Genomic DNA, 27,855 nt, shown 5'->3' with positions numbered 1-27,855 from the left:
GTTCAAATGTCATAATTTTTATTATGAATTTCCAGAAAGACCAAAATCCAATAGACAATTATGGATATATTATGAACGTCATATTTGGGGTTCTAGAAAGACATAAACGAGAGAACCATAGTTAGTATAGTAATAATAATAAAGAGCCTTTCGGGTGTCGTAGAGGCGCACGCCGGCCTTGGTCAGTCCTACTGTGACAGCGGACCCACGCCCATTCATTTCATGAACGCCCGCGGCCCCACCCCCAACCAAAACAACACTCCCACCTCAAATTTCCAACCTAAATTCTTGTCATCATACATATACTTTACTATTAATATTAATTAAGCAGCAGCCTCGTCCCCAAGGTGGGCGCCTGATTTGAAATTTTTGTACCTTACCACTAATTCCCTATTAAATAATAATAATTAATAAGTCTCTAAGGAATCATAATGAAATTAATCAGAGTGGAAGATGCGTGGTGATTCCAAATTAGATTCACCAATGAATTTTACTCTTTCGATACTTTGTTGGTTACGCGACATTTGCCATACACGTGTCGCAATAATGTCCACAAACTTATGTTAAAATAATGCATATGCCGTGTTTCACTTTTTCTTCAAATTATGTTATAGAACACCAACTTGAGTCATCCCCATCATTAAATCCACAGTACATATGTTGTGAGGTCTAATTTAATCGACAAAATTGATACACTGTAATCAGAAAGTCAGGAATTTGAGTTTCATCGGTGTATGTGTATTAATTTATTTTAATAATAATTAATATTGATAATTTAAGTATATTAATTATTAATAATTAAAATTTACATTTTTCATTTTTGTAATTGATTCACTCGATTAAAAAGTGATGATGCGAAATTTGAGTGGTGGAATGGTGAGGCTGAAATTATGAATTGTATATATGCTAATTATTGATGAAGGGTGGAATCTGAATGTGATTTGTGACAGGTTCTGTCTTTGGCCTTAGATCTACTGTTGTTTGTTGATATTGATAATGATACATCTTTGTAATTTACCATCTTGAATGTTGGTCTAGTTGAAGAATTTATTATGACATATTTAACGCATTATTTAAATTAAATAAGAATAATTTATATATCTTTGGTTATAAAAATATATTTATGAAGAAAAAAAGTCCTAATTATATTCTATATATATATATATATTAATATTGATTCTTGATTTTTATTAATAATTATAATTTTAATATTGGTAAACCTAATTACCTCGTACGCTAAAATAAGGGAAGATTCCTAATATTTTAACGATCAAGTGGGCGTTGATTAAAAATGCAAACAGTCCAAGTGGGATGTTAGCTGTCAATGAAAGTTGTGTACAAAATGTACGAAAAAATGATACCCACACGATATCCCATAATTTTAGAGAATAATTTCATTTTCACTATATGCGTGAGAGTGAGAAATATTGTATTGTATAATAGGTATTATTTAAATTTAATTTATTTAATATTATTAATTATAATTATTTTTGTTATATTCAACATAAATTATTATAATTCATTTAAAAATAGTCAATCACTTTCAATTCAAAAATAAAATAAAAATCGATGTATCAATCATTTTTGTATCGTGTATAGCATATATAAAATCAATTGATAACATTAAAAGTGTAAAATTTAAATATAAACGTATTACTAGTTTAATAGTAATATTTTGTTTTAATTTTTATATCTTATTTAGTTATAAATTAGTAAATGTAATAATTAATATTTAATATAATAATTTTTACGTCGATTATATCTATAAAAATATTTAAAAAAAAAATAAGGGACCCGCTTGATAATTTGATGTATGAGGTTGGAGGAACGCATAATGAATTCCTCTAATTTCTTCAATTTACAAATACTAATACTTATCAACAACTAATAAGAACAAAATTATGAAATTTATGTACTATTCTTCTCATCTACAAAATTTACCTTCACTAAAAAAAAAGTCAAAATGAAATAAAAATATAATCATAACAATTGATATGAAATGTGTTAAATAAGAAAAACAAATAATATATTATAATTGTTGAGATATATTTTTTCTTGAAAGAGTGAAGTGTATTTGAAATATTTAAATATATTATTGTTGTACCTTGATGAGACGGGATAAAAAAATAACGAAAAAATTATAATTTAAATTCTGTAAATAATAAAAGCGGTAATTTCAATTTTTTTTCCAAATATTTTAACAATTTCATACGAGAGAACCAAAATTCCAAGATTTTGTTGGATGGTCAAAAAAATTCATGTAAAATGTCAATTAATCTGTTTATGTGTACTTTTCTGGTCGTTCTAATGAATTCTTGTGCGTGGTTTTGTTCCCCCTTTCGTCTGTTTAAAAACAACGATACACCGAAAATAGAGCATTGATTCACCATCTCTAGCCTTTTGGAGGGTTTCCTTTCTCTCACACTGCTTTGAAAGGCCCTCCAAAAGCAGCTGTTGATAGGGACTGCAGTGGTCATCGTTTCATCGCCACAAATATCTGCCCTCCACTCCACAAACAAAAAGAAGAATTCTTCAATTTACTCTACTTTACGGTTCGCAGAATACCCCAAGGTTGGATTTTTTATTTTTTATTTTAATTATTTATAGGGTTTGGACGAGCATGTCTTTGTCAAGGCAGACGAATTATGTATCCGTGCTATAGTATTTTTATGTATTTTATACTTATCCATGAAACTCGTTGCGTGAAGAATTATTCCTCCTTTCTTTATATATTCAACATTGTATGCCCCCTGTCTCCCAGTTGCCTTGCGAGCTTTAAAGTTTTGGTTGTTGATATTTTGGCTTTTATTTTCTGAGTTCTATTTTTCAATTTCTTATCACTTGCTTATTATTTCTTGTTTGGTTTTCATTTTGTTTTTTGGTTTTCCTTCAATTTTTTTGGGATTGGACTCGCCTCAATTTTGCTTGGTTGAGTGTGAAGAGACTGATTGTCATTGAAATCGTTGATAGAAATCGGCTTCTTTGAAGGGTTCTCTCAAAAATCAAGCTAAGGTAGCCGAGTTGTTCTTATATAAACCTAATAATTAAGTGCCTCTGTAGCTTTAAAGAAACTCATAAACCGGTAAAGACTCGGATCTTTTAGTCTGAACACGATTCATTTAAATAGTTCAGACCCAATTAGATAAAAGGTTTAGAGCTTGACTTGTATGCTTTTTTTGCAGATCCTTTGGCTTGAGGAATCCAGGAGTTTGATCTGTCGTTGTTACATTCCAAAGTTCGATTTGCACAGATATTTTCAGAAACAATTTGAAAAATGACTATTGGGAGTCTTAAGTCTACCAAAGAAAGGAAGTCAAGAAAGAGCAAGCAACCAATTGTTGATGAGAAATCCCCATTGTTGCCCACCAAGCATGAGGATGAGGGTGGGTTTGATGAGTTCAATGGAGCTTCTTTCAGTGGGGCAGTGTTTAATCTGTCAACAACAATTGTTGGTGCTGGAATCATGGCTTTGCCTGCAACTATGAAAGTGTTGGGACTTATACTGGGGTTTGCTGTAATCATCTTTATGGCATTCTTAACAGAGGCCTCAATCGATTTTTTGCTCAGGTTTAGTAGGGCATCGAAATCGGGTTCTTATGGAAGTCTTATGGGGGATGCATTTGGGAAATATGGCAGGATGTTGATTCAACTATGTGTGATAGTCAACAACGTCGGTGTGCTTATAGTGTACATGATTATCATAGGTAATCTCTTGATTGAACCGAGTTCTGTGTGTATGTGTGTGATATACATCTGTAAAGTAATTGTTATTTTGTTCAAATTGATTCATATTGAGCGTATGGAGGTTTTTGGTTAAAGGTGATGTGCTTTCTGGAACATCCTCTGGTGGAATTCATCATGCTGGTGTCCTCGAAAGTTGGTTTGGAGAACAATGGTGGAATGGACGATTTTTTGTTCTCCTTGTTACCACCCTTGCCATATTTGCACCATTGGCCAGCTTAAAGCGAATTGGTGAGTCCTTTTCCTTTTACTTCAGCTATCAATTAGTCGGTACTTACTGCAGTTTTGGTTAGTTGATGAAACTATAAAATGATTTTGGTGTTTAATGAATGCTTGAGAAGCTAGTTTCAGTGTTCCATACATCTATTGATTGCTTTTGAAAATATGCTTTTAAGGACACTTGTGGTTTTGTCTTTCAGCTTTTATTTAAGAATTTTTTGCTCAATTTTTTCCAATATACTCAGTAGAGTATCTCAAACTTATTTTCCCATCAATATGCAACTTAGAACTGCATCAACAAGGGTAACCTCGTGACTTTGGACAATGTTCTAAAAATTCTTGTAAACTTTAATTCACCACCATTTATTTGCAGGCTTTTAAGTACTTTCTAGCTAAATCTTTCTTTGATTTGTGTTTGCAGATTCATTAAGATACACATCTGCCTTGTCAGTTGCTCTGGCTGTTGTATTCCTTGTTGTTACTGTGGGGATTACACTCTTCAAGTTGATCAACGGAACTGTTGTGATGCCTAGATTGTTACCAGTTGTCACTGACCTACCGTCGCTCCTCAACCTCTTTACTGTGGTTCCTGTTCTCGTCACTGCGTACATCTGCCACTACAATGGTAAGTAATGAATGTGGCTGACTAGCCTGCGTTCCAGTACCGCTTTCATTGGGAAGGTATTAGGCCATTGTATAATGAGATACGAGTCGTGGCCTTATTGTTTCATTCAAATATGCTTTCACAGACCCCTTTACTATGCCCTCTTATTTTTGCATTAAATTTTCAATAAGAGTTTCTTGTAATTATAGCAATGCCCATTGGCTTCATCATTGTGCTTTCATATACTGGAGAGCTTGTTTTCTTCATTTTGGACCTGCAAAAAATGTGTAGCATCAGCATTGGCCCATAATGTGATTTGTTGCATGAATTTGAGGGACTTGGGTTGAGGCCCTAATGAAGAAAGCTATTTGGATTCTTTCACTATAATGTTCCTGCTATACAAACTGTTATTTCTTAGATGGTGGTGGCAATTCTAACAACATGCTTGTTTTGCAGTTCACTCAATAGACAATGAGCTTGAGGATGACACACAGATGAAGGCTGTCGTGAGAACTTCCATGGTCCTTTGCTCGAGTGTGTATATAATGACGAGCCTCTTTGGGTTCCTCTTATTTGGTGATGCAACTCTTGATGATGTACTTGCCAACTTCTCTACGGACCTTGGAATTCCATTTGGATCCTTGCTTAATGACGTGGTTCGCGTTAGCTATGCAGCTCATTTGATGCTTGTGTTCCCTGTTGTATTTTATCCACTGCGATTAAACTTAGATGGCCTTCTATTTCCATCCGCAAGGCCTTTGGCGTTAGACAACTTGAGGTTTGCATCAATCAGCATTGGGCTTCTCGGCATCGTCTTTCTCGGTGCAAATTTCATACCCAGCATTTGGGATGCTTTCCAGTTCACTGGAGCAACGGCAGCTGTTCTCATCGGTTTCATCTTTCCTGCCGCCATTACTCTCCGGTAAGTCTATGATTTAGACCATTTGAATATATCAAAATATACTAATTTTGGCAAAGTTGGGCCAGTGGTGGGTAGTAAATCTAGGTCTGAAGACAAACTTAAGAGTAGACTGACCACAGTATATTGTCAAATTCAGTCAGTGCTTGGTGAACCCTCAGCAATTACATTTTGTTCAAACCTAAAGTAGGTTAAGAAAATTGGGATCCTGGACACCAGAATATTCATATAGCTCCTGGATGGTTCTTTCTTTTGCTGCTAAGAAAGATGATACAAAACACAGTGATACATTGTAAACTAAATAATTAATTCCCCTAATCTCGTATCATTTTCGAACTCTGTTACTGCTGAACAAGTTCAAAAGAAAATTAATTACTTCCATCAAAAGCCGCTTGCCTCTCCCTTTGATGGGTTTAATATAATTTATAACACTTGTGAAGCATATTGCAACTTGATGAAAGAAAACATTGGAAGGGGAATTATATTGGAGTATAGGGGGCCTAAAAGCATGTGAAGATGTTCACTAATACTAACTTGGAGAATCCTTGTAGACTTTGCAACCATTGCATTCATGACTTGGCAAAAATTGAAAAAAATATCGTTTTTGCTCACCAAGAAAAAATTGGGCAATTTCTGCTGAATTAATTCTTGACTTTGTTGGTCCATCAACCTAATTATAATCATTGGTTGAATGTTCTTGTTGGTGCAGGGACCGATACGGCATAGCCACAAAGCTTGACAGGATCGTATCTATTTTCATGATCGTCCTTGCTGTCTTCTCAAATGTGATAGCAATATACAGCGATGCCTATGCATTGTTCAAAAACGGTCCATCTCGTAGTGCATAATCCCCTTAGTTGTTCGTTGCCAGCTTGAGACTTGGGTTGTCAGCCTTGTGAACCGTGAAGGTACCCAAGCGATATTGTATCTATTCGTCCGTGGGCTGGTTTCAATTGCTCTGTCAAGCCACTCAACTTAGATGTTGAGTAGACTTCCTAGAAATGTACAAAGCTGTTTCTGCAACCTGATTCCCATCGTGTTGTTGTATGTTGTTGCGTTGCATTACGCTAAGTGTTCTATTTGTTGCTGCAAAAGGACTAATAATGTAAAAATTCATAAATGTGTATGGATATGAATTGTATTCTAGTTCCCTTTCTATTGGTTTTACCAAAGGGATGCTATAGATTTACTCTGTGTAATTGTGGATGATTTGATCCATATTGAGCTGGTATTTCTGATGAATGTGTCATTACCTAAGTATTACTTTCCACCTTGTGAAGAAAATATCTTCCTCTCTTATTCTCTTTTCAATAAAATTTCCCTAAATTTTACTTATGAGAAATACACAGTTTTATACCTGGAATTTGTACCCTATAATTTGTTTATGGAGAAAACCTATTGATATATCCTCCAATACACAGACACGTTGCTCTCCTCACATGCCTCTTCTCAAATTTCTATATGCAAAGGAATGGAAACTTCCATGTTCCTGTAAATAATATCTGGTGAAAAATAATATGTCGAGAAATTTTAACATTGGGTTTTTCCCAAGAATTCACTTTCTACCACATCTGGTAATATATATAATTTGGTATGAAATTGTATCATACTACCTTGAGACGAATTATACGATGAAATTCAAATTACATAAGTTTATAAATGTCGTCTCCAACCAATCCCCTCTAGAAGTATAAACAAACAATAATATCCATTAAATTTTGGATTTAGGCAAGCAAGCGTTTGTAGTCCAACGGTTAGGATAATTGCCTTCCAAGCAATAGACCCGGGTTCGACTCCCGGCAAACGCATTTCATTTGTTGTTTTCTGAATCTGAAGTTTTGAACATTTTTCCCAGATTTTTTTATATACACCACATGAGAAAAGAATGACATAACCAATGATTTTAAGACTATTACTGTATGGGAGCTTATTTGTTTATCTCTCTGCTCATGAAGCTACAACAGGAACTCAATCAAGCATCTCAGTCTCTACTACTAGTTCTTGTCTGTCTTCACAGTTTATGGACATTAATTATACCAATTTGATACACATCAAAATAAAGTTCATTTCATTGCAAATTTACTTCATACTGAATTTCAACCTCTTCGGTCCTTATGAGCATTCCATCTAAGTGAGGTTTCTGTTCAACCCCATCCAAATGGTTGGACCAAATTGCTTAATCAATCCATCGTCAAGAAGCTTTTCAGCTTCAACTTCTAAAAGTGTGACTGAGACCACTCTACCGCACGGCCCGTTGCTCCTGGTGATGGAAGGATAATTATCCACCCAGCTCCAACCGCTGCTCAACGTAGTACACATGCCACGTGGGCTTCAAATTCTCCTCAAAGATGGCAGAATATGAGTCCACATTTTCTACATTGGCACAAATCAAAGAAGAACCATTCATGCATGAAGGATTCTTTTCCCAGTTTTCTTGTTCTAACCGTTCAATCAAGTCCATAACCTCATCTCTATCCACCTTTGAAACCCTTCTTTGATAACACCGGCAGCTATAGATAGTTCATTTTCTTGTATTCCATCTCCCTGCACCCTGTTATAAACCATGCAGTTTCCAAAGAAGCCCCTCTCTTAGCACTTTATACACGTCCAAACATAAAAACATGTCGACTAAGGCACTCTTCATTCCCTTTACCTTGCTGATATGTGTCCAGAATAGTGCAGCCAGGGCTTCAAAAGGTGTTAGGCTCGGTTGACAGTTGTGTGCATTTGTAGCTCTAGCCATGGCAATGCAACCTTTTACTATTTCTTGGTTGAATTTTAGCATAATATTAGTTTGTTTTGTGTTGGACAATGGATCTGGATTTTCTTTAGCTGATTTATAGTGGTTGATCGAGCGAAAGTTGCTTTTCTTTTTTCCTGTTCTTGGAGGTGGCAAGGGGTGGAACAAAGGTGGAGCTATTATCTCACCATGCAGCGTTATGTCGCCCATGCTTTGATCATCATGAAAAGACATTTCATTAAGGCTAGTATTCTATACCTGAACATAAAAGGTAGACCAGAAGTATGGTCTGTGAAACATTTCCTTCCCAATTAACTAGTTTGAGCTCCTTTTCTCTATCCACGTTCTTCAGCCACTCGTCAATGGTCTCCTTCTGACGTCCTCAACAGCCGTCCTGTAACTACTGGAAAAGCAGATAGCATATCAGAATTGATTCTCTAAGCTTCTTAGTCAGTTCTCCAGCCTTTCTCCTTGTTTGAAGACCGTAATAGAACACTACACGAAGATGATTACGTTCCATTTCTTGATCAAGAATCGATGTATTGTCTTGGTTGCACTGGTTTAGTGCTGCTCACCATTCGTTTACAGATAAACGCAACTTCAGCCATTGAACAGAACTTTGTAGTGGTATCTAATGTGATATTGAGCTTCTACAGTCTATGCAGCATTTTGTCGGAAGGGGAAAAAAACCACCCGACAATTCCCGGGAAATGGATTTCTCATGACTTATTTATCAGTTTGAGTATAAAGCTTTTGATAAGAGCAATTGGCACAACTGATTTTAGCTTTTCCAACCAAATTAGGTGAAATTGCTTGCCAAAACATCTCTTCTGCCTTAGATATACTTCTCCTTCGCTCACTTAACCTACTACTTGTTCTCTTCCGAACAATATACAAAGATTGTGTCCGAAAAGACTTTTTGATCCACTCGGCCTTGCCTGTTTATAAGTTGTTTTGGAATTTTTTATAAGTACATCAACTATAAGGGAAACCCAATGTAATAAAGCTTATAGTTAGTCCAAAAATGTCAACTTTACTCTTTACTTGCTACTTGCAACGGGACAATGCCTAGGAAATGAGTCTAAAAGAATCTACCAGTTCTAAGAACGGCGAAGAATAATACAAAGACAAAGGGGCTTTCATTGTGTTTGTGACTTTGTTCTCAGTTTCCTCAGATGATGCAGAGGAGAAAAACTCAATCTTGAAAGTAATATAATCTTGAATCAATGTCATTTTCATGTGTGTTCCTTTATTGGAGACTCAAAACTAACCTTTTTCTTATGTAGTGCAACTTGCATTTTGATGTGGTCTCTCCTCTCCAGGATTCATTATTCACTCCAACTTTACTCATGACAAAAATCATGGGAGCCAAGTGTTGTGTTTTTGTGAACAAGTCGAACGTGGAGATGGAACTCCGGGTTTTCCTCCCTCCAGCCCGGCCGGATAAAGTACAGGAAAATCATCAGGATTGAAGCTGGTAATGTGAAATTCTTGAAGACTTGTGCTGTGAGGAGCCAGGGTCCGAACAAACAGCTCAACTGATGATTTTCGTACGCAAAAAAACAATGGTCTTGTCCACATCAAAGGCATCGGCATCAGATTTCCCACCTCGTGCAATGAGGCTGATCAAGTATTACAGCTTGCCAACTTTTTCAGTTTGATTTGTATAAATCAACAGATATAAATATAATTTATCCATATTTTTTTTTAAGTTCATATCAACTGGATGTTGGAGTTCAAGAGTAGAAGGACCAAAAGAGATTGAGGGTTAAACAGGTCATTCCGCTTTTATTATAATTGCGATTCCCTTTGCAATAACGCGGTTGCCCCTCGCAGTCGCAGCTCTTCGCCACCAATTCACCGCCATACCTCCTCCCCCAACTTCACGCCTCTTTCAGACGCGCACATACATCAAAACCCACACGCTATGACTACAACCATGGGTCCGCCGCCGCCTCCGAAAGATTCCACCGCTGAGCCATCGACGTGCGAAGCAACAAAATCTACCGCGATGGCCCCCCCTCCTCCTAGAAACCTCAAATCTTCAGAGTCCGGACACGAACCTGAGTCATCCGAGAACCTGCCGAACGAACCCGATTTAAACCCTCCCCGTACTCATACTTCTGAGAATTTGAACCGGCTTCCCGATTCCACCAACAACTCCACCAACGGTACCTCAGCTGATGCTGAAAAGAAACAGGAGCAGCGGAATAATAATGCGGCGGTGCCTTACACGATTCCTGCGTGGAGCGCTCCCCCTGGCCATCAGTTCGTCCTCGAAGTCCTCAAAGATGGGGCCATCATTGATCAATTTGATGTGTTAGTTGTTCTTCCCTTTCAGTAGCAAATTGCAATTGAGTTATTTTTATTCTACGATGCTATTGTTTTATTGGTTTTTCAAAATATTCATTCGCGCTAATGTATTCCGTTTTAGAGACGAGGAAATGAATTAAGGACACATTTTCCCTTGTTCGGCGTTGGTGAACATAATTATGGTTGTAGTTTCGCATCTGTATTTTGTTTCTTTTATGTTTCGTAAGACGTTAGCTACTCTAGAGAAAAGGTTGATACTTGATATAGAGGAAAACGTATTCAAATTAGTTTTTGTTTATTTGTTTCTTTAATTGCTTGCATTAGGTAAATGCATATTAGATTGTCATGAGGATTTCTTCTGAATGTAATACATTTCTGTTGGTAACCTATTCCAGGAATAAGAAGGGAGCTTACATGTTTGGCCGCGTGGATCTTTGTGATTTTGTGCTCGAGCATCCTACCATTTCCCGGTTTCATGCTGGTGCTGTTTCTTAGCTTTTCTAAATTGTTATCACCTTCTGTTTCTTTTTTATCGCTTTTGTATATGCCTCCAAATCCACAATTTGAAGCATTTTGAATTTATGCTTTTTTGGTAGAAATCTCCTTTCTTTGGTGATGAGCTTCTTTATATTAGACTATTAGTTGTTACCTTGGAGTTACTTTATTTTCTGTTGAAGAATTGTCTTTCATGGTGCCAGTTCTTCAGTTTAAGAGCAATGGAGGTGCATATCTCTATGATCTTGGCAGTACACATGGGACATTTATAAACAAGAATCAGGTACAAAATTTTCATTCCGAATCTCCCATGCACTCCTCAAACGTCTAATAAGATTTTCTGGTCAGGAGTATGTTCTAGAAACTTGTAGGCAACAGATCTGTCTCGCTGGATATTGTGGATATAGTGATCCTAGATCAGGATAAAGTTGCATTTCATGTTTGTAGCTGGCAATTACACTAAAAATATTGAGATTTTGCCAGTTGTCCAAGACGCCAGTAAATGATTTGCATGAAGCATGAATGACAGTTTTATAGATGTATCTAGGCTTCTTACTAGTGTGGCACTTCTTCCTGCCAAATATTACTTGATGGACCGAACAGAAGTTTTTGGTGGTCTATCTTTCTGTCTGTACTAAATCATAAACTTGTCAGAAGTTCTCTTTCCTGATACATAAATGCCTATTGCATCAGGTAAATAAGAGGGTTTATGTGGATTTGCATGTGGGCGATGTCATCCGGTTTGGCCAGTAAGTAGTTTCATTAGTTTTTTTGTTTTTACTTGATATTGGTTTCTGGTATGTTATTGCTGTTAAATGTATTTCTCATACAGGAATTCTTGGTATTGAGGCTACTTTTCTTCTCATGAATATAGATACAGATTCAAGCCATCATTAATCATTTGATATAGTATTCAATAGATATGTTTATCCGCCATCCTTTCTGAAGATCCAATGAAAACTGGAAAGATTCCTCTACCTGCGCAGTTAACTCCATTTGTTAGACACCTATCTTTTTTTTTTTAAAAATTTTCTGAACCCTTTGTTTTGATAAACAGGATTGCCCATTTTTATTAAATCCGGATTTCTCTGAATTTGAAAGTTCTCACTCAGTATGTTTCCATATCAAGGCTGAATTCAATTAAGTCTGTAGCGTCTACTGATTTTTCTTGAATATCATTGGCCTCTTGCGGTCATACTGACAATTAATAATGTAATAGAGTAAATTTTCTTTAGCAAATGGAAATTCTGATACTCATGCCCCTCTGCTCATGCTTTTGTGTCTTTTTGTTTTTCTCTTGGTCTTTCCACAGCTCGACCAGGTTGTACATATTTCAGGGACCATCTGACTTGATGCCACCAGTAAGTTATTTTTGTTTTAGAAATCTCTAGTCTTCTCTATGTCTAGATGGTATTTGTCTTACAATGTTCGATTTTATTATGAGGACTTTTTGTGTGGTTTCGTTGTGAAGGAAGCTGATTTGAAGAGTTTAAGAAAAGCAAAAATCAGACAAGAGATGCAAGACATGGAAGCGTCACTTCTGCGAGCAAAACTAGAAGCATCACGTGCGGATGGGATTTCCTGGGGCATGCGCGAAGATGCTGTTGAGGACACTGAGGTTTGTAGCACATGTTTTTCTTTATATAGGAAAAAATCACTCCAGGACTTGGTACCAAGTCCTTTTCTGGATTTTATTGCATGCAAAAGGGTTTACACTCTGTATACTCTTAGTTGCAACCATTCGTGAGCTTTGTTTCTAGTTTGACCTCATAGTCGATGTAGATTGAGAAGATTTAAGAAAGCAGATAAGAAAGACCCTGAATCATTGTTTCTCCACATAGATGTTAGGGCTTGAACTCCCTGTCCGCATCAATGTATTTTGGATGTAGAGAAATAAGTAAGAACTTATGAAAGTACTGAAATTATCAGTTTGGGCCTATAGTTAGGGCTTGAAATTAGAGATCCCATATTCAGAGTGGGAGTTCAGTGTTTTGGTGCATTTGGGTGTGAGAATATGGGATTATGTCTTACGAGTAGTTTCTAGTGGATTAGGATGTAAACTTGAACAGTGTACACTTAATACTTTAGTTTGATGAAATAACAGGTCCCCTCATTCTAGTTTCCTGATATTTATTTGTGAGGAGCTCTAGTCTTCTGTTGTTCACTTTTTAAGTTATGGAAAACTTTCCTTGCCTCGCAATACACTTCCTTGGCTTTCATTGCAGCTAGTCCTTGTTTATGAATACTACAGTTTTCTTGGTTAGGCAATAGTTTATGCATTCGTTAACTATCACTTGCTTCATCAATTTTGAGGTTATCTAGCTTCTATCTGTTCCCTGCTTTTCCCCTGACAAAGATATTCTTAAATGTAGGATGAAGTTGATGAAATAACTTGGCAAACTTACAAGGGGCAGCTTACAGAGAAGCAGGAAAAAACTCGAGATAAAGTTATCAAGAGACTCGAAAAGGTTGGTTAATTTTGTTGCTTCCCTGATGCATTTAAAGTTGCTTTGCTTAACTTATCAGGGGATGAGCTAAAAAGGATCTACAAATAGTAAATCCATGTTGTTAATGGTTTTTTCTTCTGTAGATTGCTCACATGAAGAAAGAGATTGATGCAATTCGGGCGAAGGATATTGCTCAAGGTGGATTGACACAAGGACAACAAACTCAGATTGCTCGAAATGAGCAAAGGATATCACAGGTACTTGATAATTGGTGTATTGGGTAGAGATGATGGTTGCCCCTTGCTTCCCTTCCACATGCTCTGTGTATATGCAGAGGCTTTTTTTCGTGAGGGAGAGTTGAGAATGCAGTGTTATTCTGTCCAGTAGATTTAAGAGTTCACAGTTATTCAGTCAACAAATTTGAGAATTGGGATTTTTATTTAGTTAACCAATTTTTGAAAAGATATGCATCTTCCTGAAAAAGATGTCCCCAACAAAACCATACAGAACTGAATTGGATCAGGGGAGCAGGTATTTGTTTGAGAAGGGCATTTGTTCGCACCTTTTTCGTCTGGGTGGTGGTGATCTTAGCATGATATAAGTTCATACCTGGGGGAGAAGGAAAAAAAAGAGTAAGTGTGCTTCCTTATTTATGATTCAACTCTTCCGAAATTTGATGTATAGTAGGGCTAGGGACAATTGTCACGACTAAGGTTTTTGAACCGTATGGTCTTTCAGCGAACACCACCCAGGCCATAAAATGTTGCATGTTCAGCATACTTATTAGTGCTGGAGACATATTAGACGTGAAAAATAAATCAGTCCGTCCTTGTAAATGATGAAGCATGCTTCTTTTCCTTTTCCCTCGTTTTGGCTGTTTCTACTGATTCCATGCGATAATGGACAGCATCTTGAAGTGAAATTCACTTCTGAGGCTGGAATGATTGTGAATAGAATCTTCTGGAACTGATCACTTTCTGGCAAGTCTAATACTCCGAATCTTTTTAGATAATGGAAGAGCTTGAGAATTTGGAAGAGACTCTGAATGAAAGTATTCGGGAAAGTATAGGTGCACGAGCTGGAAAGTCGTCTCGTGGTAAGAAGAAAGGCAATGTGGAAGACGAAGAAGAAGATTATTTGAGGTATCATGGAGAAATATTCTTTCAGATTAAGTGGAATATTTAACTTGGATTCAATTCAATATTATTTTTGCTTCGATTTCAGCTTTCTGTTAGATATTTGTAAAATATATTCTTTGAGCACCATTTTGTTCTTCATCCACTGATATGTGCGTATGCATCTTATGCTGATAACTGCAAATATTGATGCCACGATATTGTTCTGTGGAAATGGTGCACTTACTATGTTTTTAATCAGCAGTGATGAGGATGAGTTCTATGATCGTACACAGAAGCCATCAAAACACAAGAGTGGTGAGAACCAATCAATAGAAACAGCAGATTCACTTCTTGATAAGAAGGACACCCTTGTTAAACAGATAGAGGACAAGGAAAAATTACTTCTGAATGAGGATAGACCAACTGAGACAAATGCGGTTACTGAAACTGGAGATGCACTTGATGCATACATGTCCACAGTTTCATCTCAGCTAGGTAAGCTAATCCTCTCCTGTCGTTATGCCCATCTCATGAATAAAAGTCCTTTGAGTGTTGTGCTTGATTGTATCAGCTGAAAGTAAATCAATAGTTTCGACCTCTGATGCATTCCGAAAAATCATAGTGAAAATTTGTGTGCATTATGAACCTGAAAGTAATTTATCCTTGAGTTCTCAATTTGAATTGTCACACTTGTGTACCAGTATTTCTCTTACCAGTCTGGAATTTGAGCATTTCAAGTGGCTGGTCTTTCCTTATCTGCACCCAGTTGAATCTACTAAAAAGCAAACAATGGTTTTCCTTCGAAGTTTTTGTGTAGAGCTCATTGTGTGATTGTTCTATTCTTCTTTTTGTCCAATGAGACTCTGTTCCATGAAATGGTAGAATTTGTTTTGGTGGATGATCTGCAGAAGTTCATTATCTTAACCATTTTTTCATTTTCTTATTTGGCGGCAGTTTTGGATAATAAGGAAAAGCTTCGTAAAGAGCTGTCTACACTTCAATCGGAGTTGGATAGGATTCTTTACTTGCTGAGAATAGCCGATCCAACAGGAGAAGCAGCTAAAAAAAGAGTATCCAAAGAACAAAAGCCTAAAGCAATTGGCAAGGAAAATCCTGTTTCAGATGCAGGTGGTCCCCGGAAACGAGAAAAGCACACAGTTGGCCCATCGTCAGAGAATGGTGAAATTTTTGGACGAGAAGTTAAATCCAGTGAAGAAAAAGCGTCAGTTGAGGCAAAATCAGAATCTGATGTGAACAGAGAAGAACCAGAGTCAGTAGCTGATGAGAGTACAGCTACTGTGTTCACTGTTCCCAAGCCTCAATGGCTCGGTGCTGTGGGTGACACGAAGAAGCAAGAAATCACACAAGAACTGCCAGCAGAGCAGGAACAGGAGCAGTTCGTTGACTACAAAGATAGGGGAAAAATTCTGAACAAAACAGATTCTTCACTTGGTGATCAGGGAATAGAAGCTGCAGCCCCTGGTCTAATAATAAGGAAGCGGAAGGAAGTTGAGAAGTCCGAGGTCAGCGAAGTCAAAGAATCTAAACAGACAGTTGGATCTGAGTTTAAGGCAGAAGATGCTATAGCCTTGTTGTTGAAACATTCAAGAGGATACCATGCTTCAGACGAGGAAGATAGACCTGTCAGTGAAGAAGTGCTACTCGAGAATGAAGGAAGGAAGGATGGAAAAAGGCCTAAAAGGGTGTTGGGTCCTGAGAGATCATCATTTCTCAGTGAACCAGATTACAGTTCTTGGGTGCCCCCTGAAGGTAAATTATTCGCTAGTCAACTTCATCAACAGGAATTACTAAATTGAGACCTCATTTTTAATTTTTTGTGATGTGGTCCTTCTCCCAGGTCAATCAGGTGATGGACGCACCACACTGAATGATCGTTTTGGTTACTGATGTAAATGCGGGGTTTAATCATCTTAAGTGGCACTTGAAATGCCTATACAGGAGCAGCATTTGGCTAAGGCTGACTATATGTTTATTCTTATGATGTTTTAGCTGTCACTAGCCCAGCCCTGCATTAAATGATTAGGATGCTTTGTGGGAGATTTTCCGTGAAGATTGAGCAATAAGCTCATTTCCTGTAACTCTAACTGTGAAATCCCGATTTAGGTCATAGGTTCGCCTTCGCCAGGTGAAACTGATGTACAGATCCGTTAGGCATGGTTGAAATTGACTAAGTTATCAATCATGAGTAACGGCCAATGCCAATGGATTTTAAGTTGTCATATTGCTCATCATATTGCAAAGTCGTACTCGACATTAAGTTTTGCTCGAGGACAAACTTAGCTGTCAGTCAAATTGAAGATTAATGAGGAGATTCCTCATCTTTAAACACAGAAGGCTTATACCACAGAATGATAGCACGCGTTTTCCTATTTCATCACCCATATTCGAACCCAAGAGGGACGACAGTTGTGAGTTTGACAACGTACAAGCTATTTGCTCTCAGCTAAATCAATCAAGAAACAGTAAGTTTATGTAACAAATTACTGAACCAATAATAGAAACTTATTTTCTGCACAGTAGCAACTTTCTTCTTGGTTACATTATCCCTGAAAAGCCATAAGAAACCAGCACCAGACCCTGCGGTCAGAAACTTTAATGAAGAGTCGGTGCCAATCTGAAAATGGAATCACAGGAAGGAAAAATCACAAAAGTTCTCATTCACCAGTCACAACCAAGACCATTGGTATCCCTCTACAAAGTTAACCGATTTTCACCATGTTCTGATGTTCATATCACAGCAAACTTAATGTCAGCATCAACACATTATTGAACATGTCAACAATAATTTTGAATACTTCTGAACAAGCAGAACAAGAAACTTGATAAATTCTGCTCATGAGGGCGAACTGCTGATAGTACCAATGCTGGCTCAAAGTTCCCGCAGGCCTCCTATCCTCCAAATGGATAAGGGGAGGACGAAGTATATAATCGTGTTGTATGAAACATATAAATAAAATGCTTTCCCTGCAGCACAAAAGAAAAAGAAGGAAAAAGAAGCTCAAGATATCAACTATTGCTTTCTATGTCCTTGAACAAGTACTTCACCTATTCCAATTAGTATCAACTGCAAACTACACCAGCACCATTCCATAACAATGGAAGTCTTCCAAGATCATCAGCTTCTTTGTCAAGAGGCAGAGATTTTTCAAAATGCAATAATTTCATGAGAAACATAATGCCTTTTTATGAGGACTCTGAAAAAGTTAAAATACATCAGCCGCCTAATTGAAATTTTTTCTAATGTACCTCTGCATGATCAACCCAAGGAATAACAAAATAAACAAATTACCCACTACCCAGGAGGCCAATGACAATCTAAAATAGAAAAGTGACTGAAAATATCTAAACTATTTCTACTGACCTCCACTCCATCCTCAGACCTTAGTTCCCACAGGCTTGAAACAGTCAATATTGCACAAAACAGCTGATCTCATCATATCTCCAAAGCTGCCACAATTCAGATCGAACAGTCAATGGAACTTGTTAAATGTTCAGAAAATAAGACACACTGACAAGTGAAATAAAGGTACAACATCAAAATATACAAACACAAGAGGTGTAAATGCGTTTGTGCCTGAACGAAGAAACTTTCAAGAAATGTAAGTTGAGGCCTACCGATCTATGCTGTTCCTTGCTCTCTCTGGCTGTTCTACAATATTATTTGTCTTCTCAGCATAATCTACACTTCTTCGTGATCTTTCTCTCTTGTCGGTGCTGACCCTGGATTTCTCTCTTCTTTCTGTGCTTACTCTAGGCTTTTCTCTCTGATCCGTACTTGATCTTGACTTTTCTCTCTGATCCGTGCTTTGTCTAGGTCGGCAATCTGTGCTGTTTTGAGCATTGTCCCTCTGATCCATAGATGGTACAGATCCATTTCTCAGATGTCCTGATTTTCCAATAGCTAATATGAACTTCTTTAAATGCTTAATGTATTCTGGGTAAAGCTCCAGGTCACAATGATTGCCACCTTTAACCCATAATGGCTCATACTTCTCTTTACAAAGCTCCCAGAGCTGCTTACCATGGGAGCAATCTACTACATCATCTTCAGTACCCTGTCAATGTCAAATTAAGAAACTGCATGAAGCAATGCTCGATAGATCTCCTACTTATATAAAGGTCAAAAGATGATATTTAGCAGCATGGAGTTTAGGCATTAGCAGTGAATATAGTTCCAGTACTATGCTTCTAGTAATTTAACTCCTAACCCTTTTCGAAAAGATATAGATGTAGGGAGATTAGAAGAGTCCCCGAGGATAAAGCAGCAGAAAAAGGTCCCCTTGAGCTACTGCTCCTCTGATATGCTTCAGTCTTGCTGTAGCATTCCAGGTATTAGTAAACATTCTTATTAAGAAAAGAGTGGATTTCATAGTGAGGGTTTCTGGTTTGGGGGAGGATGAGGGTAGCCAAATGCATCCTGGGGTATTATACAGTCTATGAAGGACTTCCAGGCAGATTACCACTGGCCTTGGCAAAAATAAGAGTCATGAATATGGTAACTAGAACTGCTAACTAACACTAACTATACTTCTAATTGTTAACTGTGTATGTAGCTTTTAAATTACTCCTGTTAAACCCTTGTCTAGGTTGGTACTGACCAGGGGCCAAACATATTCAACGGATCAAAGGTTCAGCGACAGGTTGTTTAGAAATATAAAATTAAGATACTAATAAGCGAGCAAAGGCATGATATATAGTAGTACAAATGAAAAATCGCACAGCTGTTATTATTCCATTTAGTCAGGATTTGAACAGAAAGAAAGAAAGAAAGAGAAAAAAATGAGAACGTATTGATCAAACTACTTACTGACGGTATTTTGTTTAGCAACACCTGAAACATGAGGATATCATATTTCTTCTTTTCTTAACACATTTTTGATGGCTCTAATAAGAAAATAGAAGAAATAATCTAGGAAGACAGCTAGAAACATGACTTCACTACCACCAAACTTTTGGATGTAAAAGGGGAGGAATGCTTCTAGCATTGGAAAAAGAATAAGACTACTTAGATCAAAGTACCATTGTTCTAACATAGAGTAGCACATTGAAGAGCTAAATTGACAACAGTAAAATAACGGGCACCTAATTCCAATAAATAGGGGTTTATCAGTTCAAGTAACCGTGATTGATCAGTGGGTAGGGGGGTGAGGTGCACCTCTCTCCCAGCAAGAAGTAATGACAATGAGTTCAAGGATTGTCATAGGGACAGGTGTCGACTAATCTGTTTGCTCCAGCAAATGTGCTTTGCAATTGATGTGCAGTCTAATGCAAATAGTACCCTCTGAAGCTTCAAGTCATTTAAGTGAGTGCAAATACAAGAATACATAATAAGTTTAGTTGATTTTCAGGGACATACATTTTCGCTGAAATATAACTAGGCTTAGAATGTGATTATATACATTGATGTGATGTATGAGCATGGAAGTACTCTAGCTATTATCTGCTAGCATATGCAAAATGCATTGTTAGACTGCAAGCATGCCAGCATGATCAAGAAGATATGTAACACTGATGTATTTCCAGGACCTACTTGAAGAAATAAAAACTCACATGAATAACCAAGACCGGGCATTGGACCAATGGGATTTTGTCAATATTCTGTATCGAACAAAAGCAGTCATTGTCATTAAATGGCTGAAAGTCCAGGTAATACCATGAAAATGTGAAAAGAAAACTGAGAAAAAAGAGCCTCATGCAATAGTTGCATGAATTATAGTTACCTTATAAATATCAAACCAATATGTGCGCTTAACAGGATACATAACTCTAAGTCCAGACAGGATTGGGCTGTGAAGAACCACAGCCCTTAATCTAGACAAACGGGAACCCAAATCCAAAGTGGGCCCACTCCCAACAGACTGTCCGTACAATATCACTTCTTCTTCTTTCACTCCATAAGTCTCTTTAAGGCATTCATAAGCAGCTTCTATGTCGGCATAAGTGTTCTGCTCACTTGGCTAAAGAAAGAATAACAGACGCAAGTAAGCATTTTTCTGTTACAAATTTCCACAAACTTAATGAACTCCTTACATGTTACTTACCTTGCCAGTGGATTGTCCATACCCCGAATAGTCATACCTGTGGAATACAAAGTTTGAAAATATTCAGACTTCATTTGCATCATTTGGCTAGACTGCAATTAATTTATAATCCAAATTCTAGAGTAGAAACCTTCCCGTGAAAACGAGAACTCTGAAAGAAACAATGCAACTTTTTTTGAGAGCACCAGACATATGCCTTGGTAACTACAGAACTTCTGGGACCCTCCAATTAGAAGAGGCAAAAACAGCATCTTCAAACAAATTTTCTGTATGTATGTATATATATGTTTGAATAGTACATTAACTATTCTGGTACAAATTTTATCCATTACTCAGACACAACAGTGGCACATATAAGCAATCTGCCATTGTCAAATTCATCACTTAAGTCCTTGAGCAAACACCTATCACTCAATTAAAAGATTGTATCCACTTCATCTTTCTGTCCTTATCTGGGAGTAAGGATATCCACATCACGTTCCTCAAATAGAAACTGAAGCATGAACGGACCTTTTGAACTGGTCCATCGAATCATCTCACCTCACGATCTACATTTCAGTTCCCCTTTCCAAGCATAAACACTCCACCATATAGGAACTAATTCAAACATGAATTTAACACCTTTATCCAGACTACAAAAGCTACAGCAACCTAAAATCTTAAAAAAGATAAAACAAACTAAAATTTTTGGTAATTTCAAAAGTACCCCATCAAGTTCACTTGGAGGTGATTGCTGAGTTCACTGAACAGATCATACATCTGCCCTAGATCAGCGGCGTTGCCGTGCGAGTACAAAAGCGTCAGCTTCGCCGCCGGATTCTTCACATACACTGCCACGATCTCCGTCCCTCTCTTCGTCTTCACTTTCAAAACGTCGACGTTTTCCTTCTCCGCCACTTCAGTCATCCTCAGCTTGCCCGTCGCTCCGTCCACCGTCACTCCATACGACGGCGGATTCGGGGGAAAAAACGCAAACTTCGCCGCCATCGACGACGTTACCGCCCCCATCTCACGCCAATAAATACTAAAAACCCAAATACAGATACCAATTCAAATCAAACGAAACCTCCCTCCCTCAATTCTATTTATAATATCTACTGTTACGTACTTGGAAGATTAGATTTTTTTGCGTCAGAAACGGATAGATTATCAAAACCGTATCTAAAGAATCTGGGTTCAGTTACTGCTGATCGTAGAAAAACATAAACCTATAGATACAGGGAAAGCTGTCTGTATATGTGTGTGCGCGAGACTAAAAGAAAGGAGTGTAAAGAGGAGGGATTTCCGGCGTTAAAATGGATGCTGGCACGTGTGACACGAAATTGGTCGGAGGGTGTACGGTAACTCCCTGCATCCTCCTCTCCGACCCAAAATCGCTGTTTCTCATGTTAGCGGTTTAAGCAGCAAGAACACGACTTTAAGATTACTCTAAGGGACTGCTGACGCGTGGCAGCGGGAGAGGGAGGGGTGATCTGAGTGCACAGGGTTTTGGTGTTGCGGGAGGTGAGGGGTGGAAGTTGGACTTTCTTTGGAGCTTCTTCATAGGGGGTAGTGGTCCCCACATATATAAGTTTGAGGGAGAGTTGGAAAGTCCCCAAACAGCTCCTCATGAATTTGTAGTTTATGAATGGACAATTTCTGCTTTTCTCAATCAACTTTTCCAACTCCATCTTATAATGTCCGAAGCTCCTTGATGTGAAAGCACATATCATTTTATTTTCACTTCAAATCATGAAATAAAAAATAAAAAAAATAAATTACAATCAATTCTATAATATTTAACATAATTATAAATATTTTTTTTATTATTTTAAAGATTACTAATATCTCCTGATTTTGAAGATCGTTCAATAACTAGTTTAATCCATTGATTTTCATTAAGTTTTCATCCAATTTTTGATCAATTGACCAAAATGTTCTTATAGAAAACGAGTATAATTTTACTTATTTTTAAAAAACATATGGCTCAATGCTTTTTACAAATTTTTAAATTTTTCATCCTGTTAGTAAATAATGGCCCATGACCAAAATTAGGTAGGCCAAATTCTCACTAGGATGGCTCAATGTTTTATGGCCCACTCTCCCAACCCAAACCCACGACCCATTACCCACAACCTGAGATCCGACCCGCCCATGACCCTGTATGCCCATTACTTATTTGCCTAACCCTAATCTCTCACTCTCTTCATTTGCTCTCTCTCTCTTCCCCTGTCTTGCTCGTCTCAACTAATTCTCCCCCTTCTCCTTGAATGCTTCGGTTCTCATGGCTTTAGGACTTTATCACCGCCTCCTTCCTCCATTAACTTGCAATCTAGGGCCACTTTATATAGTGTGGTCAGTTATTGGTTGTGGGTAACAATAAAGTGTGAACCAAAATCTGAGGATCTGTGTGATCTCTGTTAAGGTCTTTGTGACGAAGGGCTAAGTGCCAAAACTTTGAGGAACCGTGAGTATTTAAGACTGCTGATCTATGTAATTGTGAGCAAAAGCCTAAATGACAGATTTGGCTCTGTGAGCCTTGGTTATTCGATATTTTATTGCTTTGATACTTTGTGTACGTATTGATCTATAAATTTGTAATTAATCTGTAATTTGAGGGTTCAATACGCACTGGCTTGTAATAGTAAATAGGACCTCACCACCCAACACTTCCACTTCATTCAATCTGTTTCCATAATTTTATTTTTTTAAAACAAAGAAAAAATAAAGGAATGACAAAATTGATAATTTCAGGCATCAATCAAAAGATATATAAGTTTACCAAATATTAGAAGAGTATTAATTTTTCAAACAATGATGAAATATCGTAATTCTACCAAACCTTAAAGAACTTATTATAATTTACCCAAAAAAATATTTCAAAAATTTATGATTTTCTTGTATGATCATCTTTCAAATAGAAGATAAATAGTTATTATTTTTTATATGGGATAGTTTATTTATTTACGATATCAAGATAAATTGCATTAAATTCAATGAAAAAGATCCATAGAGAGTATGATCACATTTCACACAAATTAGTTCAACTCAATAGAAAAAAATATTACTGTGATCAAAATTAAACACTATGTTTGGTTTCATTTCAAACAATTTTCGAGACAAGACAAAACACACCTAATATTTGCCTCTTTGTTTTTACACCTTGTTTGTGTGTTTTATTATTTTTGAACTTTCTATATATAATATATATATATATACACTTTTATATATATAAATATAATATAAAAGAAATATGATTTGACAATTAACAATAATTTTTGTCTCCAAAAAATACAACATTAAACATACAATATCTATATATATACACATTTATATATAAAAAATATATGATTTGACGATGAAAAGTGACTTTTGTCTCTCAAATCCCAACAACAAATATACACAATTTATTTTAAAATATTTTAAATTATATCTAAAAATAAATCCAGACATATACTCTATCTTCAACACACACTTATTTTTTTTCTATTTTTTTCTCTCTATCTCTAAAACACAAAATAAAACACTCGAAAACAAACATAATGAAAATGTGTTTGAGAAATTTGACTCGTTGAAACCGGAAATGAGTGATTCTGATTGGGTCGGATCTACTCAAATGGAGATCTGACCGACCCATTGACAAGAACACACAGCAAGATATGGGAAACGTTGCAGGCGGCAGGCCCATAACTCTTACCGGATCTTGGTTTGTTTTCCTCTATCAACACCATTTCCTTCTCTTCTTTATTTCAACACACTTCTGGAAAAAAGGGGAAATTTCCAAATGCAAAATGATAAGCGGGAAAAACAGATGCCCATTTCCAGGAAGCGTGAAAAACTATACGTCGAACAAGAGATAAACACTGTTTAGGGTTTGATTGTCGCCACAAAAAGGGGGACTTTTGATTGTGCTGCATTCTTACCTCAAGAATTTTGCTGTTCTCAGCTCTGGCATTCAGATTACTCGGTTCCTACATGAGGTAACGCATCGCAGATTCGCTGAACTGTTTTTCTTCTTGATTGGGTTTTTGCCTGTTAATTTTGCATCAAAGATGCTATGACTTTGCGCTTCTTAATGATTATTTGCGTACAAGTACTAGAAATTCGAATCTTTTAATTTGTGCGTGTGAATTATGTCTGCTCTTGGTTGCTAGATTTTGCAGGGTTAGGTGTTCGGGTTTTGTTTTCATCTAATTGCTTACTTGTTCATGAATTGGCTTGTTGGGCGCGAATAGGGGTTCGCAATTTGGTGCCTGATCAGCAAAATTATGTTTGGATTATCAGATTCTTACAGTAAACATGGTGCCTTTGTTTTACCGCCTGGAATAAGTTCCTGAAATTGCTTTCATCTTAAAGGCCATGGAACATAACTAAAGCTTAAGAGATTCTGGAGCAAGATTTAGCATTCGGTTGGTGAGGGTTTTGCGTATTTACATCACCGTTGAAATGGGGGAAGCTTCTGAATCTGGGTTGAGAACATCATGTTCCGGATTGGTGAGAACTAGTTCTTCCCGAGAGGAGGAAATTTTTCATCGGCAAGCAAGTTTTGGAAGCTCTGGGTCTAGGAATACCAGCCCGCTTGGCCGGATGGGCTCAAGGAATACAAGTCCTTCTCGGCAGAAGGTGATTAAAACCAAACCAAGGGGGTTGGATGAGGAAACAGTGGCCACGTTTAGTAAAACTGTACAACTGGATATCCAGATGGAAGATAATATATGGGCAATGTTGCCAGAGGATCTGTTAAATGAAATCTTAGCTAGGGTTCCACCATTCATGATATTTAGGCTCCGCTCTGTTTGTAAGAGATGGAATTCAATTTTGCAAGACTATAGTTTTCTGAAGTTTCATTCACAAGTGCCCTCCCACGGGCCTTGTCTCCTGACATACTGGAAAAATTCCCAGACTCCTCAATGTTCAGTATTTAGCTTGCCATTGAAGCAGTGGTTTAGGATCCCATTTACGTTTCTACCACAGTGGGCTTTCTGGTTGGTAGGTTCTTCAGGGGGTCTTGTATGCTTCTCAGGACTGGATGGCTTGACGTTCAAGACGTTAATTTGCAATCCACTAACACAAGCTTGGAGAACTTTGCCAAGTATGCATTATAATCAGCAAAGACAGTTGATTATGGTAGTTGATCGGAAGGATCGGTCTTTTAAAATTATCGCTGCTAGTGATATATATGGTGACAGGTCTTCACCTACTGAAGTATATGACTCGAAGCTCAACAAATGGTTGCTTCACCAATCTATGCCTGCCGTCAACCTTTGCTCCTCGAAGATGGCATTTTGTGACTCAAGATTATACTTGGAAACCCTTTCGCCACTTGGTTTAATGATGTATCGATTGGATACGGGGCAGTGGGAACATATACCTGCAAAGTTCCCCCGATCGTTGTTGGATGGATATCTTGTAGCTGGAACCCAAAAGCGTCTGTTTCTAGTTGGAAGAATTGGGCTTTATAGTACTCTTCAAAGTATGAGAATATGGGAGCTTGATCATACTAAATTTATTTGGGTTGAGGTAAGTAGGATGCCACCACGGTATTTTCGAGCTCTTTTGAGGCTATCAGCTGAAAGATTTGAATGCTTTGGACAGGATAATTTGATATGTTTCACATCTTGGAACAAAGGAAAAGGTCTTCTGTATGACGTGGATAAGAAGGCTTGGTCTTGGATTGCTGGATGCGCTCTACAATCATACAACAGCCAGCTCTGTTTCTATGAACCAAGATTTGATGCTATGATCTACTGATCCAACTGCACTTTCTCAGATATCTGTTACCTTTGTCAAATTGCCAACAGTCTAACCTTCTTTATCATCATTAATCCAGAATCAGAATCTTGAAGGTATTTAAGCCAGAGGTAAAAGTACCTCCTCTGTGGAGTTGGTGATTCTTGGCGGTTTTAAGGTTTTGAGAATGCTGATGGTTGATGCTGTATGTTCTATTACCTTATGACGCGGTGGGTGTAGGAAGGTTAAGGCTACCTTTGATCATGGCCATAAAGAAAGTAACCTTACATTAAAGTGGATATACCCAACCACAGATCCTAAAAGTACATGTCAACATGACATTTCACCACTGTAAACAAATGATCCTCTTTACACTGCCATGAAAAACCATTCTTATGACCATGCAATACTCTTAATGATATGCTGTTTTTGTACTGCTCACGGTTGAGGCATCTTTACAGTCATCTGTCACTACATGCTAGTTGCTAATGTTAATTCAACGACCACATGCTGCTGTTGCTAATATCAATTCAACGGCCATATGTTTAGTATAGTGAAGTTGCCTTACTTTATGATACTCAAGTTAGAGCTGAATGTTGCTCTAATAAGTTTCCAACTTTTATGGGTTTTGAATTTTACTTGTCGGTTGGATCATTTCACGTAAAATAGGTACTTTGGATTTTGCCAAGCCCCGTCTCTTTGGGTTTTCTTTGGATGTTAAAGTAAAGCTTAATGGTTCTCTTCGACATAACAACTGTTTTCCTAGAGCCACATCTTTTCAGATCTTCTGAACTGTTATATTGTTACGCTTCTTGAACAACCTTCAACTTATATGTTACATTTAAACATCTAAACCCATGAATTGATATGTTGATCTGAATCAAGCCCAACGTTTCAAATCCTTTTACTTATGTTATCAAGTTCAAACTCCCTTTTATTCAAGAACAAGAGTCTGACATGAATCCGCATGATTATTACAATACTAAAACCCCAGTTGGAAAGTTCAGACTAGGTCAAATTTGGACTTCAATTAATTATATGGCAAGTGTAATACACTTGTTGTGTAATCGATATATAGTTTAGGGAGAGATCAATAACATGACAAGTGAATTATATATATTTTGTGATTGATTTGGTTCAACCGAACATAATTTGAATAATAATTATCCAACCAAAAATTCTAGTCCGGTCCAACAAAAGAATACAAGCAACATGAATGGCCTTGAAGTAGTATCACATTCTTGATTTTGCAAATTCTCACCTAATATAGCAGCCCTTAGAGTAATACACACACATCCAAAAAGGACAAAAGCGAGATACATCATCATCAACAAGATAGGAAATTTCCTGCTGGGTTCTCACTATCACTTTCAAATCCACCCCTTTTAAGCACACTAAGCTTGATGAAAGTAGAATCTGCATTCCTCAAAAGCTCTGCTTTCCGTACAGATTTGGAGGACAAATGTGTGAACCCCATACGGGTATCCT

The 27,855-nt window shown here is 37.3% G+C and overlaps 4 protein-coding genes, 1 non-coding gene and 1 pseudogene across 13 annotated transcripts; 4 read left to right on the top strand and 2 right to left on the bottom strand.

The window, feature by feature from the left end:
• Positions 1 to 2,329: 2,329 nt before the first annotated feature.
• On the top strand, positions 2,330 to 6,721 carry LOC105177563 (amino acid transporter AVT6A). 3 transcript variants are annotated; one of them, XM_011100763.3, is made up of 6 exons: positions 2,330 to 2,571; positions 3,183 to 3,704; positions 3,820 to 3,972; positions 4,382 to 4,585; positions 5,021 to 5,486; positions 6,193 to 6,721. In XM_011100763.3, the coding sequence occupies exons 2-6, from the start codon at positions 3,275 to 3,277 to the stop codon at positions 6,329 to 6,331; spliced, it is 1,392 nt and encodes a 463-aa protein (XP_011099065.1). In that variant the 5' UTR covers positions 2,330 to 2,571; positions 3,183 to 3,274; the 3' UTR covers positions 6,332 to 6,721. The 3 variants fall into 3 exon arrangements, with proteins under 3 accessions (XP_011099065.1, XP_011099067.1, XP_011099066.1); XM_011100765.3 differs by lacking the exon at positions 2,330 to 2,571 and adding an exon at positions 2,708 to 3,082; XM_011100764.3 differs by lacking the exon at positions 2,330 to 2,571 and adding an exon at positions 2,709 to 3,012.
• Positions 6,722 to 7,219: 498 nt separating this feature from the next.
• TRNAG-UCC (transfer RNA glycine (anticodon UCC)) lies at positions 7,220 to 7,291 on the top strand. The gene has a single exon. It is a non-coding gene; the product is annotated as a tRNA-Gly (tRNA).
• A 319-nt stretch (positions 7,292 to 7,610) lies between these two features.
• On the bottom strand, positions 7,611 to 8,831 carry LOC148787010 (uncharacterized; annotated as a pseudogene).
• Positions 8,832 to 9,651: 820 nt separating this feature from the next.
• Positions 9,652 to 16,836, top strand: LOC105177560 (SMAD/FHA domain-containing protein). 3 transcript variants are annotated; one of them, XM_020698942.2, is made up of 13 exons: positions 9,652 to 9,853; positions 9,936 to 10,542; positions 10,932 to 11,017; positions 11,235 to 11,314; positions 11,725 to 11,780; positions 12,344 to 12,392; positions 12,503 to 12,649; positions 13,404 to 13,499; positions 13,622 to 13,735; positions 14,487 to 14,620; positions 14,856 to 15,091; positions 15,551 to 16,366; positions 16,455 to 16,836. In XM_020698942.2, exons 2-13 carry the CDS (start codon positions 10,151 to 10,153, stop codon positions 16,502 to 16,504), a joined length of 2,256 nt encoding a protein of 751 aa, XP_020554601.1. In that variant the 5' UTR covers positions 9,652 to 9,853; positions 9,936 to 10,150; the 3' UTR covers positions 16,505 to 16,836. The 3 variants fall into 3 exon arrangements, with proteins under 3 accessions (XP_020554601.1, XP_020554603.1, XP_020554602.1); XM_020698944.2 differs by having other exon boundaries at positions 9,670 to 9,853; positions 14,859 to 15,091; XM_020698943.2 differs by lacking the exon at positions 9,652 to 9,853 and having other exon boundaries at positions 9,924 to 10,542.
• A 265-nt stretch (positions 16,837 to 17,101) lies between these two features.
• LOC105177561 (alpha/beta-Hydrolases superfamily protein) lies at positions 17,102 to 22,210 on the bottom strand. The gene is made up of 7 exons (XM_011100762.3): positions 21,365 to 22,210; positions 20,659 to 20,695; positions 20,338 to 20,574; positions 20,168 to 20,215; positions 18,233 to 18,672; positions 17,979 to 18,064; positions 17,102 to 17,581 (listed from the first exon to the last, which is right to left on the bottom strand). Exons 1-6 carry the CDS (start codon positions 21,664 to 21,666, stop codon positions 17,992 to 17,994), a joined length of 1,137 nt encoding a protein of 378 aa, XP_011099064.1. The 5' UTR covers positions 21,667 to 22,210; the 3' UTR covers positions 17,102 to 17,581; positions 17,979 to 17,991.
• A 2,013-nt stretch (positions 22,211 to 24,223) lies between these two features.
• On the top strand, positions 24,224 to 26,808 carry LOC105177559 (F-box/kelch-repeat protein At5g15710). 5 transcript variants are annotated; one of them, XM_011100759.3, is made up of 2 exons: positions 24,224 to 24,617; positions 24,994 to 26,808. In XM_011100759.3, exon 2 carries the CDS (start codon positions 25,084 to 25,086, stop codon positions 26,386 to 26,388), a length of 1,305 nt encoding a protein of 434 aa, XP_011099061.1. In that variant the 5' UTR covers positions 24,224 to 24,617; positions 24,994 to 25,083; the 3' UTR covers positions 26,389 to 26,808. The 5 variants fall into 5 exon arrangements, with proteins under 5 accessions (XP_011099061.1, XP_011099059.1, XP_011099058.1 ...); XM_011100757.3 differs by having other exon boundaries at positions 24,922 to 26,808; XM_011100756.3 differs by having other exon boundaries at positions 24,873 to 26,808.
• The last annotated feature ends 1,047 nt before the right edge of the window (positions 26,809 to 27,855 follow it).

Source organism: Sesamum indicum, linkage group LG9 (assembly GCF_026168435.1).
Source record: "Sesamum indicum cultivar Baizhima isolate 11 linkage group LG9, ASM2616843v1, whole genome shotgun sequence".
Lineage (NCBI taxonomy): Eukaryota > Viridiplantae > Streptophyta > Magnoliopsida > Lamiales > Pedaliaceae > Sesamum > Sesamum indicum.
The sequence above is the reverse complement of the archived record's forward strand: the minus strand, read 5'-3'. Positions and strand labels throughout refer to the sequence as shown.

What these genes read in the sequence shown, in the direction of transcription:
- LOC105177563 (XM_011100763.3), top strand. Translation starts at nt 3,275, where the DNA reads ATGACTATTGGGAGTCTTAAGTCTACCAAAGAAAGGAAGTCAAGAAAG. An exon ending in AGTGTACATGATTATCATAG is followed by an intron (nt 3,705 to 3,819) that starts GTAATCTCTTGA and finishes TTTTGGTTAAAG; the next exon opens with GTGATGTGCTTTCTGGAACA. An exon ending in CCTGCCGCCATTACTCTCCG is followed by an intron (nt 5,487 to 6,192) that starts GTAAGTCTATGA and finishes TTGTTGGTGCAG; the next exon opens with GGACCGATACGGCATAGCCA.
- LOC105177560 (XM_020698942.2), top strand. Translation starts at nt 10,151, where the DNA reads ATGACTACAACCATGGGTCCGCCGCCGCCTCCGAAAGATTCCACCGCT. An exon ending in CATTTATAAACAAGAATCAG is followed by an intron (nt 11,315 to 11,724) that starts GTACAAAATTTT and finishes CTATTGCATCAG; the next exon opens with GTAAATAAGAGGGTTTATGT. An exon ending in CATCTGACTTGATGCCACCA is followed by an intron (nt 12,393 to 12,502) that starts GTAAGTTATTTT and finishes TTCGTTGTGAAG; the next exon opens with GAAGCTGATTTGAAGAGTTT.
- LOC105177561 (XM_011100762.3), bottom strand. Translation starts at nt 21,666, where the DNA reads ATGGGGGCGGTAACGTCGTCGATGGCGGCGAAGTTTGCGTTTTTTCCC. An exon ending in ATGGACAATCCACTGGCAAG is followed by an intron (nt 20,575 to 20,658) that starts GTAAGTAACATG and finishes TTCTTTCTTTAG; the next exon opens with CCAAGTGAGCAGAACACTTA. An exon ending in GCAAGGAACAGCATAGATCG is followed by an intron (nt 18,065 to 18,232) that starts GTAGGCCTCAAC and finishes GAATTGTGGCAG; the next exon opens with CTTTGGAGATATGATGAGAT.
- LOC105177559 (XM_011100759.3), top strand. Translation starts at nt 25,084, where the DNA reads ATGGGGGAAGCTTCTGAATCTGGGTTGAGAACATCATGTTCCGGATTG.